The sequence below is a fragment of the Anneissia japonica genome, unplaced genomic scaffold (assembly GCF_011630105.1).
Source record: "Anneissia japonica isolate Jap-2015-1 unplaced genomic scaffold, ASM1163010v1 scaffold287861_len940595_cov192, whole genome shotgun sequence".
Classification (NCBI taxonomy): domain Eukaryota; kingdom Metazoa; phylum Echinodermata; class Crinoidea; order Comatulida; family Comatulidae; genus Anneissia; species Anneissia japonica.
In genome coordinates, this window is record NW_022733264.1 from 632813 (window position 1) to 647364 (window position 14552).

The following is a 14552-nucleotide window of genomic DNA, read 5'->3' on the forward strand; positions in this document are numbered from 1 at the left end:
ATATATATATATACATATATATATACATATATATATACATATATATATACATATAAATATATACATATATATATATATATATAAATACATGTATATATCGCTATAGGCCTATCTATGAAATAACAATAATAGTTCTCAAATAGGAACATGTATAAATCGTATCAAGCATAGCTTATGAACGAAAATGTATTTATTTCAACTGTATGAAAAGGGTGTTTCTGGCGGGATTCGAACCTGCATCCTCTCAATCAGTTGTATGAAGGGAGAGACTAGTAATAGTATCCTTATTAGTTAAAAGTTTTAATTTTCCTATTTTTCAACCTTGTTCAACATAATTTTCTTAGCGTTTAAAAGTTTGAATTTCCCCGAATTCAGACACATAGACCTAATTGAGTATGATCTTTTAATATGATTTAAGTTTAAAACTAGTTTTCAAGTAGGCCTAGGTCCTTATAGAACGCAAAACAACCGGAAATGGCGTGGTCAAAAAATCTTCACAAAAATATCGTGAGCTATACCCTTCGCGGTTTGTTTTTTTTTGCGATTTTTTTTTTTTTTGTTTGCGATTTTTTTTTTTTTGTGAAAATAGGGCAATTTTTACCTAGTCGGTTTTCTAGTTGCTTTTGTCAGCCTGCAGAGAATTGTTGTGATCCGTAGGTCTCAAAAGTACACACAACAACCGGATTTAAAATTAATTTTGATGTCCTCAGAACTTGACTATAAGCCTTAATTGGATAGGTCTACCTACCGTAAAACCTCGAATTGAAGCCCTGGGCTGCTTCTTCTTCTTCTTCTTCTTCTTCTTCTTTTTTTTTTTTTTTTTTTTTCGAACTTTGGATGGGTTTCTTTTCGAGGTGGGCTTTTTTCAAAATGGGCTTTTTTCGAAGTAAAGCCGGGGGCTTCTTAAAAAAACCCCTGTAAATATTGACAATTACTGTACTATGCTATAAAACAATAAAATAGGGCCACTGTAATATCTATCTGTATCATAGAGTGTATTAACCGGCATTAAATCACCTAAACTACTGTATAAACTAAGCGTGTTTTTATTTATTTGGTTTCTTTGAAATTCATGTACAGTGTATGCACTGAACTATCTAGAGAAAAAGCCCATGGGCTACTTTTCGAGGCTACTTTTGCAACTAAAGAGGGGGCTTCAATTCGAGATGGGCTTCTTCTCGAGATTAAGCCCTTTGAGCTTTTATGGTATTAATGTTATTTCTTTTAATCTTTTATGATGTAAATGATTTTACAATGGTATTAATATTATGTATTTTATGTAAATACTAGACTTGAATGAGCTATGGTTACACCTTTCCTGTCCTGTCCCGTCCCTATTTTCTCTCCACTTGTCACAGCACAGCACTCTGTTATTGTTTTTCATCAACACTACCACCTATCGCATGGCCAAACTTATAACGATCAGTAATGGACGTTTCCGCTAAGCCCCGCCCCTTGGATGTTGTTGCTAAGGTTCCCAGTGTAAAAACATACGCGAACACGTGCATTTGTGGGACCATACGTGTATTTCTGAGACACGCGCCTATTCCTGGCCCTGTCCTATTGGTCAGTTGTTAGGTATGACTGACACTCCCGATCGGAAAGGTCCATTATACAGATAACTTAGGTGTCCAATAATTGTTCGTATTGAGTACAGTACTGTATATGCTGTTCAGAATTATTGTAACATTCAGTATTTTTATGTCATTCTGTATTTTTTCTGTTTAAAAAATAACAGTACCTCCTCCCCATAAACCCGCCCCTGCTACCTTCGCAGCAATGACGCGAGTGAATTGGCTTCTTTTTTGACTCGCAGTAAGTAGCAATCGGCAGTAGCATTATTTCTTCTGTACTACATGTTCTGTACATTGTGTACTGTATTATCAAAATATGAATAATAAATAACAGGGGCGGATCTAGGTTCACATTGGGTGGGGGTCAAACTTTTTTTTTTTAAAGTTCTTAGATGGCGGGAAATAAGTTTTCCCCCTTTTAATCAAAATTCAAGGTTTTCCCCTTTTGTAAATGGTCAGGTATTTTTTTCTCATTCTTATCTTATTAAAGCAAATAGGCCTGTGTGTACCAGAACACAGAGAATTTTTTTTTTCCAAGGGGGGGGGGTCAGGACCCCCTGACACCCCCCCCCCCAACACTCAGATCCGCCAATGAATAATAATGCCACTTTCAAGTGTTGTGATTTCCTAAATGGGCATGGTTTGTCTGCGTCTGTTATGACTGATTCAAGATTTAAGATTCATTAAACCTGCACATAATAACAGGAGGAAACCCCACGCTGTTTACACTTTCAGTTGGAATTATGAATTGGTACAAACATTCATTAATGGCATGAGAATTTTTTTTTTTATCACTGGAAACTGGACTGTATAATAATGTTCAAACTTTGACATTTTCTTCAAAATTCTTTTTAATCAAAATGAGTTTCTGGAGTGATGGACCAACATAAGCTGTAAGGGATGGTTTGCTCTGCATCAGAAACACACATTACAGACAGCTGGTCTACAAGTATTTTTGTTTCTTTTTGATTTCTACAATTAAACCCTAAATCTTAACTACAATTCTCTTTTTAAAATTTTTTACAATTCTTGCAATGTTTCACAACATACCGTGTTCGCATCTCTCACGTGATGAATCAAAATAACAATGATAAAATAATATTTTCTAAAAATGAACATGATTGGCCCACTAGACTGCAGCAAAGAACTTTCAACCAATAATAAAGAGTGTTTAACAGTCCGGAATGTGAGGTAGATTCAAATAGTTCTCATTACACCATTTCAATATAAAATCCTACTATTAAATGAGACTGCATATGGGCTAGAGACAAAATAACATTTCTATTATAACATCTGTACCAGAGTCATAAACTAACATCATTAATATTACAGTTTGCCTACTGAAAATAATTGATGAATTCTCTTTAACTTTAGTTGATTGTTATGGATCTGTGCCGGGGCATACCAGCGACCAGGAAGCTAAAATTATTCTCCAACATCTAAATTATAAAAAAAACTACAGTATATTCTGAATTCATATATCATTTATCTAAAGTAAATTCAGTTGGCACTAAAGTGGTCTTGTAAATATTCCAGCCCACTGGGTCTTTCAACTGCATTAGAAAAAAAACCAAAAACCACCAATCTACCAATTATATAGTTAAATTCTTCCCATTAAAATACATTCTATTAACCACTCAAAGAATATTCTATCCTTGAGCCAGTAATGGCAGCAATTATCTCAAATAAATATAATAAATCTATTAAAACTTTGAGTAAAACATTGGTTTAAAACCTTCCTTTCTTTATACAAACTTTTGTTACGCTGCCATTTCATTGATAATTTGATAGACTTTCTTCCATATAAAACTGTGTATTGCACTGAAAAATATTCAAATTGTACAGGCTCCAAGCAATGCAAACTCTGCCAATAGGATTATCATGTATAATTTCTATGACACAAACTTTACAGTGTTAAAATGATCAAGTTCAATATACGTTATCAAGGGAAAATTAAACAAAAGTAGAAAAAAAAAAAAATATTATGTTTAACATCCAAACTCAATCTAATTGAGGGGTTTATTTTTTATCTTCCCCTGGAAAATCAATTTCATAAGGCACATTATATAACTGGGTATTATATGTATTCCAGTACAATATATAGGCCTAATGTAATATAATACAAATCTTGATGTAAGTATGTAACTACAGCGTTTTAGGAGGGGTCTCCATTACACTATAAGTCTACATTAGTGGAATAAATTAAAGGTGACTAATATTTTTACGGTAACTGTAATTTTGTTTTATTCATACATCATGTGTAGATGGTATAGGAGTTTGATGTAAACATTTGGTCAGATTTTGTAAAAAAAAAAAAAAAAAAAAAAAATCTTAAATCTTAAGGACTATCAAAGATCAAGAGTAAAGACTTGATATAAATTCTACACACAAGAAATTTATACACAAACCAAAACAAATATCAAACTAATACCTGCCAAAATTTGGCAATGTTCAAATGTTATGCAACTTGGAATATGTTATGCAATTTGTACAAAGTTGATTAATCGTCTGCATATGCAAATCAGAAACAAACATGGAACGTTATTTTTATGTTTACACATAAATTCATCTAGAAATAATATAACACAAACATTAAATAAAAAAATAAACGAATACATTTCCCCCTTAGAAAAACACTTCTTTATACTATTATTGAATCCTTAATCAAAATAATGAAAAAAAATTATCTGTTTTTGGTAATGTCTCGAATACTGAGTCCCTGGAATTCAGTATGAAATATCTTGGAAAAAATTTGAATTATTGACATATTTGAAATAGGTATTGTCTGGAAAAAAATAATAACAAACATACAGTTGCCTAGAAACTTGAATAATTAATAAGCTGATACATCTTAAACTCTCTATCAAAATTGTCATCACGTGAAAGATGCAAACCAAAGCAAGTACCTTCCTGAAATCAATACTCAACCATCATAACAAGCTAAATCAAGCCACAGTTCATATATTCATTATGAACTTTATCCTCTTTAAACATCACCTTTAACTTCTTGATACGTCACTTCCAACTAACATCGATACAGACCTTCAAGCTTCACATTTAAAAAAAAGATTCAAACTCAAGATTGACCTTACGCTACGAAAGTGTTGCTCTAAAACTAAGGTTTGCCTTAATTTACCTTAACTACATGCAAAACACGACACAGATAAACACGGAAATGCAAGCTATTCTAACTTTTGCAGCACAATTTACAGCAACGAATTCACAATCCCCTTCCCACACTGCACCAGGTACCACTTTATACCTTGTGTTTTGATAGAGGAAAAAAATTTCCAGGAGTTGAACACTGACAAACAACACAACTAAAGGCAATGGTAATGGAAGAACATGAAGTAGAAACGTATCAAAGAAATAAAATCATCATCATCATCATATCTACATACCTGCCAACCTGCTCAAAACAAGTACCTTTTTCTATACTTTTTGACATCCATCAGCTCACCTCTGGATTTCAATATCTAATTTGCATATCATTTTCAGCAGGTGGTTTTCACATGTAACTTACAACCTAATCTATTGAATTAAACTACAAAACATCTACAACAAAAAAACTTGCAATAAAGAACGAAATCACTTGATTGAATTTTAGCAGATGATTTTGTTCGTTATTTGTTTAAACTTCACCTTAATTTACATTTCTTATAACCCCGTAGTTATTGTGAGACCCTTTCTCAATGTTGAGAAGAGTCGATGTGTTTAGTCCCTGATTAAAAATCGCAACCGGTCATTATAAAACTTGCAATACATTCACTCACAAACCTGTTTTCCTTTCATCCTTACAAAGAGAGAAATAGATTAACTATATAATATTGCCTATCGTCATTTGGTTGCCAGGTATTCGTACATTTGATCGATTTACGATTATACTTCTCGTAGCTGAAGGATGAAAGGTAGACAGGATGAAACTCTTAACAAGATCTTCAATGAAAAACAATCCTAATGATAAATTCTGTCCATTCTGTTTCCTTTCAACAAATTTTGATAGTGTTCATACATATATCAAATTACCACTAACTGTGAGGTAACACCGAAAGATATGTAGATTCAGATTGGTACTTTCAACCTTTCAACTACGACCTTTCAACCATTCATTTGTTGCATAGATAGTGTAGCACCTGTATAGTGTACACATTATTCACACCTCTATTGCCTTCCAAACATTCCTCCTGTAAAAATAACCAGTTACACCGATATTTTAATTTTCACCTCGTTTCATGGAATACACTTTTGACACTATACTTACACAGAAGAAGCACAAGACAAGCATTCTTTACGAGGCAAGATATAGGTGCATCAATTTGATGGTAGATCATCATCATTTTTTATACTACATTTGGACACCATATTTTTGTGCTTTGCATTTGCATACTATCAAATAGTATCCAAACATAAATTGTGCTAAGAAGTGGTTATAATCAGATGTGGATCCATGGATTTAAAAAACCTGTGGAGCATAGCCAGTTTTGGAAACTAACCTAGCAAAGGAAATTTGCAATTGCGGTAGTAACATCATCAGAGATAAAAATGCTCAAGCCGAATATATGAATCCGGCAGTGTTATCAGTAACACATGGAATACATGCAAAGAAAAAAATATCCGTCTGATAACTAGTATATTCAGTAGTAATGTTGAAGCAAATAGAAACCCATCAAATCAATCATTTATGAATCTAAAGCCCTGTTTGCACTACCAAATTATATTTGATAAAACATGTGACATGCCTAATATGGACATGATGACATCACATCATGACTATATATGGGCATACAACAGTTTTTTTGTCAAAGAAAATTTGATAGTCTTGACAGAGATTTAGAACAACATTAAAATCCCTTCTATCTTTCATTTATAAAACAAGTTTTTTTGAGAGGTGTTAAAAACACTAACAATCAGATTCAAGAAGGTGCTAAATTTGGTTTAAGAATGATAAAAAATTTAATTTTACCACAGCATCAATCATTTACTGATCCAGCATACAACAGCAATAGCAATTCCAGTGGGGATTTTTTTTAAACCTCTAAAATCTAACCAACATATAACATTTGACAATTTTCCACCCAACAAAATTACGAGCCAAATCACATCTGTTTAAAATTCTAGGACCAATTCTACAATAATTTGTTAAAAACCTATCTAACATTTAGATTAGCAAATTCTTTAAATTCATTTTTTTTTTGTTTGTTAGTGCTCTTGAAACATACACCTCCCAAAGAACAAATAACAGTCAACATTCTTTACCTTCTCTCCAGCTGAAAATGTAAAAATTTTTGCAGTATTTTTACTGCATATTCTTTGAATCTTTGAAAAAGCTGAGTGCTGTGAGAAATTCCAATTCAATTTAAAATCATCTCTAATCTACAGGACAGCAAGTATTACTTACACATAAAACCTGAAAGATTCTAATTTACAAACAAAAGTACATATCTACGATCTACTTGAAGACAATGCTTTGCAAAGATAAATTGTAATTTCTTTCTTTCTTTGTGATTTTCGCTATATGCATTTGACAACTCAATAGCATTTAACCCTTTGCTTGAGTTAATGATTGTTTACCACAATACATAATATGGGAAACAGTGGCACACCTAGAAGTATTCAACGTAAGCAGGGGGGTGGGAGGGGCGCTGAAGTGGGCCTGATGTGGAGTAAAGTGCTAGCGCCCTCATGCACCTCCCACCCCTTCCAGATGTGCCACTGGGAATATAGAAATCTGCTAAGGCAAATTTTGAACTTATTCTATTGTAGTTCGGGTTTTATGGCCTTGGTGTAGCAGCAATGGTAACTGTTGCCTTTTTTTTTTTCAATATATCTACCACAAAATACTTAGGACACTACTGATCTGAATTTACATGAAAGCTAATGAAAAATCCCCACAAAGTTTTTCAAGCAATTATTTATAAACCATACCGAATGGATTCCATTTATTACCCATAATGCACTGTGGTAAACAATTTACAATGTAATAATCTTCGGGGCCATTGTTTGACTTATTATTAACTGCTTACACTTGGAAGATAAACATCTTACGACAATCGCAGCAAGCAGAAATGTCAACAGTGACTCTTCCAATCCCCATCCAATTCTCTACTACAGTTACCAATTTGTAATTTTTTTTTTTTTGTACAATTATATACAATGGAGGTACACACAAAAAGCAATAAAACAATTCTATCCTTCTACAACACAGAGCTTCCATGGGGCATCCAGGGAGCTTTGGCTACAGGCTTTCTTCGGCACTTGAATACAATTGCATTCGTTTTGTTTTGATTATCGTCATCGAAGAGGAAAAAGGTGAAAGATGATGAGATAATTGATGAGCGTGCAGGTGATCCTTCACCATCTTGTCAAGCTCATACCTCTCTGAACTTTGTCTGCATTGCTATTTTGCTCCACACACCTTTGTAAAAAAAAATCATCTTACTATTAATTCTTCAAAATTATTTCACTAAAAACATATTACTGTACTGAATACATAACAAACATGTATAAAAGGACATGGTAAAAGGAACTCCAAAATAGTAAACCAAATCCATAATAAAATACTAATATATTTATAGATATATATGAGATTGATCGAAAATCTTAATAATCCACTTACATGTTATTTGTTTAGCTTTATTGTTTTAATTAATTTATAAATTACTTGTATATTTGTTTTCAATTAATTTCAATTTATTAATCTATGCATTTAATGGTTATTTGGCTTTAATTGTTTTGATTGCGTATTATGTATGCACTGCCTTTTTATGCATTATCTATGCATGTAATGGCTGATTATAAATGAAATAATTTGCTTTTGATAAAACAATTATATATTTATATTTCTAGTGCAATTCTAATTTTTTACCTATTTTATGTAATTTGTTTAATGTGTTTTTGTATTTTGTATGCCAAATGAATCAGGAATTTCCAACATGTTATGATGTACAATAAAGTGTTTATCTTATGTTATACCTGTTTACTCTTTACTTGGCTTGCTGGGCAGCTGTGTAATACTGCTGAGCTTCATCTACTGGTAGCTGTCCACTAGCATCCTGGGAAATATAATTATGTAACATGGATGAATTAATAAGAATGACATCCCCAAGTATAAACACATTTTCAATCTATAATACCTGTGCATTTGCATCATTTATATTAAGTACACACAGACCTTCCAACCAATGACAATCTTGAATAAAAGACCACCTTTTGTGCCCCTGGATAAATAACTGTAACATATTTTTTCTAGAGATGAAAAAAGCCCCCAAAAAACCAAACCTAAGAAACCCCCACCCCCCACCCAAAAAAAAAACAAAAAAAAAAACCAAAAAAAAAAAACAACCCAGGTCCCAACAGTGGTATTTATAAAGGAAGACCTGTAGTACATTACAATTATCATTGATGTCATCTTTGTTAATTTTGTTATATTGCTGTCAGCATCATAATTATTATCATCCTCATAAACACCATCCTCTTTGCTTCCAAATACTAAGATCATCAACTCTGTCATCTTCTGTGACTGACCCATGTATCAGGACAAAAACAAGTGTGGCTTGCTGCAGACTCGCTGTATTACTACTACACCACATTCTTCCAATGTATCTGGATACTCCCTCTATTAAGATGAGTTATTATTCACTTGAAAACTTACCTCAACAGTTAATGGCTGAAGAACCTGAGAGTAGCCGTGTGGGTATTGAGCTTGTAAATACTACAACAAGAAAAAAAAATCAATGTTAAGAGAACATATCCATCTTTACATCAACCTAGTTACAAATATACTAAGAATATTAAGTTCCAAATCTACAACACTTGTTGATTAATAAAGGAAAACCCATCAATATTTATCATCTTTGGATATCACTACTGTACTGTTAAATATAAAAAATATTAATACATTTATGAAATTTGTCATACCATTCTGCTTTTGACATTTCTAACAAGCACGGTAGGAATAACTTGGCTTTATTACATTCTAAATACAATTTCACAAAATTCCTACTCGATCACTGACACTGTTGTGAGCACTTTCATGAATAACATGTGTAATAAGCATGTGATTGATATATGCAATAGGCTGCCAAACCTTCATCACTATAGCTTAAAATATCTAATCAGAGTTTTGAATGTTGCTCACTATCGCAGACTAATTTTTGACTCTGCCATATGTAACCATTTGTTTTTACGCAAGTATGCTTTTAAAACCTTTCAGTGGTGTGAGTGAATAGGAAAATTTGAAACAGGAGAATAAAAATACTGCTACGTTACAGAATCACAGGAAATATGTATTTCTTTACGCATTTTTTGTTACCTGCTTGTAGGCAGGCTAAATAAATGGACAATTATAATTAATTCCTTACAACACGTGCACATACAACACACATACAGTTATCATACTGTTCATGCAAACCCACATACACAAGGACAAACACTAACCCACAAGCATACAAAATCATACCCAACCTAAATAGATCCACTACAGTTTAATATTTGTAATTTGGTAAAAGTATTCGATCAATTTCAACCTTGTTAATCTTGAATCATTTATTCTGACATGCCACGCATTTCAATCAGCTTCTTCGTATTTGATCTCCTTCATTGAATGCGCTTAATATCACGGCAAATTTAGAACCTACTTTCCAAATTACATGTCACAATAAACCTCCTATTTTTTCTCATTCCCACTCTCGTTCTATCCCTGGAATAATAATACCTCGTTAGCATTTATATTTTGGATGGCAAGTAATAACTATTCTGGGGGTTGGCAAGAACTGATATTAATTTTATTTTCAAAATTTGATCTACATTTTAATGAATTTTGCATTTGGATTTGGCATATTACTGTATTTACAATAACAAATCTAGAATTCATAATCCTGTTGTGTCAGTATTCAAAAATAAAATTTGTAAAATTAAGAATATTTTTTTCTTTACTCTAATGATACACAATTCTCATTTGGCAGACCATCATCAAAATAGCATCTCCAGTTCACTATCATCAGCATATCATTATAAGTTGTAACATCATCAGAAAACAATCACTTGTTAGCCATTACCAGTATCCATTATCAGTCGTCCCTATAATATACCTACCTTCACATTACCAGAATACCATTATCGGTATATACCTACTTTCACCATCAACAGTATATCATCATAGTATACCATCCCCAGTGCATGCTAGCATCATCAGCATTGGCATATCAACTAATTGTTGTACTAGACCTTTAATATTGCTGTTATTTTTGTACAAAATCCAAAAATGGAGGAATGAAATGTGCACATTACACAGAAATGAGAACTTACAGTGCCAGCAAGCTGTATCTGTCCCATGTGTGCGACATTTGGTACAATGCTCTGTTGCTGAAGAGGAAGATTAGCGGTGGGGTCAAGAGCTTGGGTCATCTAAAAACAGAAAAGGACGAAAATTAATAATTTGTTTAGAGCAGTATCCACAATCCACAGTCCTCTTAAATATTTTGGACAATACCTTGTTTTAAATTGCTAAAGCTTTCAAAAGGAATTACTAGAAGTGCTGGCCTTTTTTTTTAAAGGAAAATTTGTGTTGTGAGTAGTGGGTTGTAACATGGAGGTATAAATGTTGTAACATCAAGTTTTTACATCATAACTAATAGCTTTCGAATTTATCAGAAATATTTTGTACTGCACATTGAACACGAAATTGCAGCCCCACTTACCGGAACAGGTTGTTGGACCATATATTGTGAATGTACATACGGCACGCCATGGACGTAAGGTACAGGGTGGTTTCCGTATGGATTCGGAATAAGTGTTGGTGTCATAACTCGGCTGAAAAAAAAATCCCAACAAATGAATCTGAAAATGTCATGCACGTATAAATGCTGTATCTACTAGGAAACAAACCTATTTCATCCATGATGGACATTCAGATGAATGCTTAGACCTGTTTAATATTCTCATGTTGTAAGAAAATATATTAGTATGACCTTTATCATATCAAACATGTATAATTATGTACAGTTTATATACAAATTACACTTAACTACCGCACATCAAGCTTAACAAGCTGACCTATAATTTGCAACATGTTCATTTCGCTTCGCTGTTATAAACACCCCCCCCCCCCACCTTGTGTGATGTTTGTGTGTGTTGCTGAATTTGGGGTTGGGTCAACTGGCTTTGCTACAGTGATTTGGTTCACTTTGGTTGACCCTGGTCTTCCCAAATTTCAGGTTCTTTTTGGTCACTTTCTTTTTTTGTACATCATATTGTTCAAAAGACCAAATAAATAATGAAATGAAATGTTTATTATTTCATTTAACAGTTTGACTAACCCATTTGCAGTGTAGGCTACTGGGTCATACATCTGAACCTCTTCTACCTTCGGCCAATTAGTGGCATTGGGAGGGTGCTTGTTGAATTCTTTCCTCTTCTTTACGCCACCATCAGCAAATTTACATAGTAAAGGCTCAGTCTGTCCGGTTAAAACTTTTCCATTGAACATGTTAATTATTTCTTCACACTTTTCTTTTGATTCCATTCTGTAAAAGTGACAAAATAATAATAATATTAAGTTTATCCTAATACTTCTCTGACAATAAAAACACATGAAAGTAACTTTGGTATGGAGATACACATCCACTGGTTTCCATTAAAGATGATAACAAATATTTGAGAATGCCCCCAACGATTCGAACCCAAGACCTTCCGATTACCGTTAGGATATTCTACCAATTGAGCTATGAGGCCAAGTGGTATACACCCTCAGTTGGTGGAGTATCCAAACGGTAATATGACGGTCTTAAGTTTGAATTCCGATGGGGTCATACATTTTTCTCAAATATTTATCATCCTTAATAGAAACACATACACAAGACAACAAAATGTCCAAAACTAACTATACTATCTGTATGTATCTATCTGTTTTAAGTAAAAATTTTGACATTTTTTTGGTTCAAATCTTCAGCTGCATGGAAATATTCAAAAGGCAATAATAAAGGTTACTTTGAGTTAAACTCTATGAGGAGTATTAGTATTAGTTGTATCCGAAAGTGTTTGAGGATTGAGTATATTTTGACTCAATTAAGATCAACCTGACAAATAAATGGCAACATTAATACGTAAAAAAAAGATAAGATCTGGAAATAGATGCAGTAAAAGTGTTTAATAAGGAAATAAGAATCAAGGTGATTAACTTCATACATTTAAACATGAGAGAATCATTACTGTTACGATGCAAGTCTAGAAAAAAAGATTTGATGAACTAGGTTGAATGTTTTCATACAAGAAAAAACATCGTTAATGTATGTCGAAAAAGATATTTTAACTGACTGAAAAGTTGCCATAGATCTGTATTTACTGTTAAGTAATTATTAAGAGGGTTTATTTTTACCGCAAGACCGCAGTAAAATAATATTTATTACTTATTGAATACTTTACTGATCAGTATCAGGAGAGGGGAGAGAATGAGGAAGGGGAAAAACAGAACTTATCTACAAGTATAAAATAACTGCCAAATAGAGAAAAACATTTTATGTGCCACAAATTTCTCCAGAAATGCTCTTGTGTGATTTAGAACATTACAACATCAGTAACACATTTAACAGAATTGCACACTACTTGCATCCACACTATGCTAACCACAGCTTACCTAGCAAATCCTATACCTCGACTTTGCTTCAGTTCGTCTCTTAAAATTCTAGTACTGATAACCTGGCCATACGGTGATAACAATTTTTCTAGCTCCTTTTCATCCATATGCTTAGGAAGGTTTGTGATATACAAGTTTGTGAAGTCTTGTTCTTGTTGCTGCAAAAAAAAACAAACCAATTAAAACAATATTATACAGCTCACAATAAATTTTATATAATTGTTAATTGAAAGGTAACACCAAATGCGCGGTTTTGAACATGTGATGCCTTTATCTTGAATTGGCGGAATGGGATATGAAAAAAAACCCCCAACATGTACTTCAATGATTATTCTTTCGACACAGTATACTGGCCTCCAAAGTGGTTCAGTTACTAAATACTGTACAAAGTATCAAAGTATTAATTTAAAGTCATATTTAATTGCAAGAACATGGTATCACATTAGAAAATTACACATGGTCCTATAATACACAGTTGATGGCCAAAACAACTGACTTACATTTCGGAAGCAATACAGGAAGCAATTATTGTCTGCCAACAATTTTGTTTACATATATATAGATTGGTTATGTGATATGTAATCATAATGTTAGATTGATTACATCTATGATAATTAACAGATAATTAACTAAATATGAATTACAATGCCATTGTTTACAGTAAAATATATTGCTTACAGAGAAAATCTTGGTTTACAGTATAGCATTAAAAGCAAAGATGAGAACAAATATGCATGTATTATTTAATGTAATAAGTCTAAGGCCATTAATTGCCTACTATGGTCATGCCTGCATTATATGCATAAAGGTTTATAAAGGAACAGGGTTACAGGAAATACGGATCCCACGAGAGAAACTCTACAGAGAATCGGAGCTATTATAGCTTTAATGGAAATAACAACAGTTGCAGCAGCGTGTCTCCAGTGAGTATGAAATTGATAGATCGTTGAAATTTAGACGGTTAATATGTCTGCGATCAGTAGCGTTGACTGCTGAGGGAGTGCTTAAGTGAAAATGGGAATTGTGGAGCAATCACTAGTCATTGCCGTGATGTTAATGATGTTGTTTAGCGTGGTGACATCAAACCAACGGTCTGTATTCCTGACCGCACTAACATTAATGTTAGCTGAATGACTACTAGAACATAGTAATGATCGTAATGATACCGATGAAAACTGTCGCAGGGATGTTGATGATGCTGCAACGGACATCAACATGTTATTAACCAAGTCTTTGGTGACAGTTTTCGGAACTTAGTTTCCGATCATTGTAATAGGAGTGAGAACGGCATTGAAGTGGAGATGACATGAATATGAATCATGTCACGTAGAGATTCAAATATCGGC

General features: G+C 33.1%; 1 protein-coding gene across 4 annotated transcripts in view; it reads right to left on the reverse strand.

Annotated features, from left to right (window-relative positions):
• Window positions 1-2407: 2407 nt before the first annotated feature.
• Window positions 2408-14552, reverse strand: part of LOC117116132 (RNA-binding motif, single-stranded-interacting protein 1-like) — a 68573-nt gene continuing 56428 nt past the window's right edge. For all 4 annotated transcript variants that reach the window (XM_033260106.1, XM_033260109.1, XM_033260105.1 and 1 more), the window contains exons 5-11: window positions 13207-13364; window positions 11891-12097; window positions 11273-11384; window positions 10881-10979; window positions 9226-9285; window positions 8547-8626; window positions 2408-7989 (exon numbers count right to left, since the gene is read on the reverse strand). In XM_033260106.1, coding sequence (XP_033115997.1) covers window positions 8558-8626; window positions 9226-9285; window positions 10881-10979; window positions 11273-11384; window positions 11891-12097; window positions 13207-13364 — 705 coding nt within the window. In that variant the 3' untranslated portion in view covers window positions 2408-7989; window positions 8547-8557. The remainder of the gene's footprint in view (window positions 7990-8546; window positions 8627-9225; window positions 9286-10880; window positions 10980-11272; window positions 11385-11890; window positions 12098-13206; window positions 13365-14552) is intronic.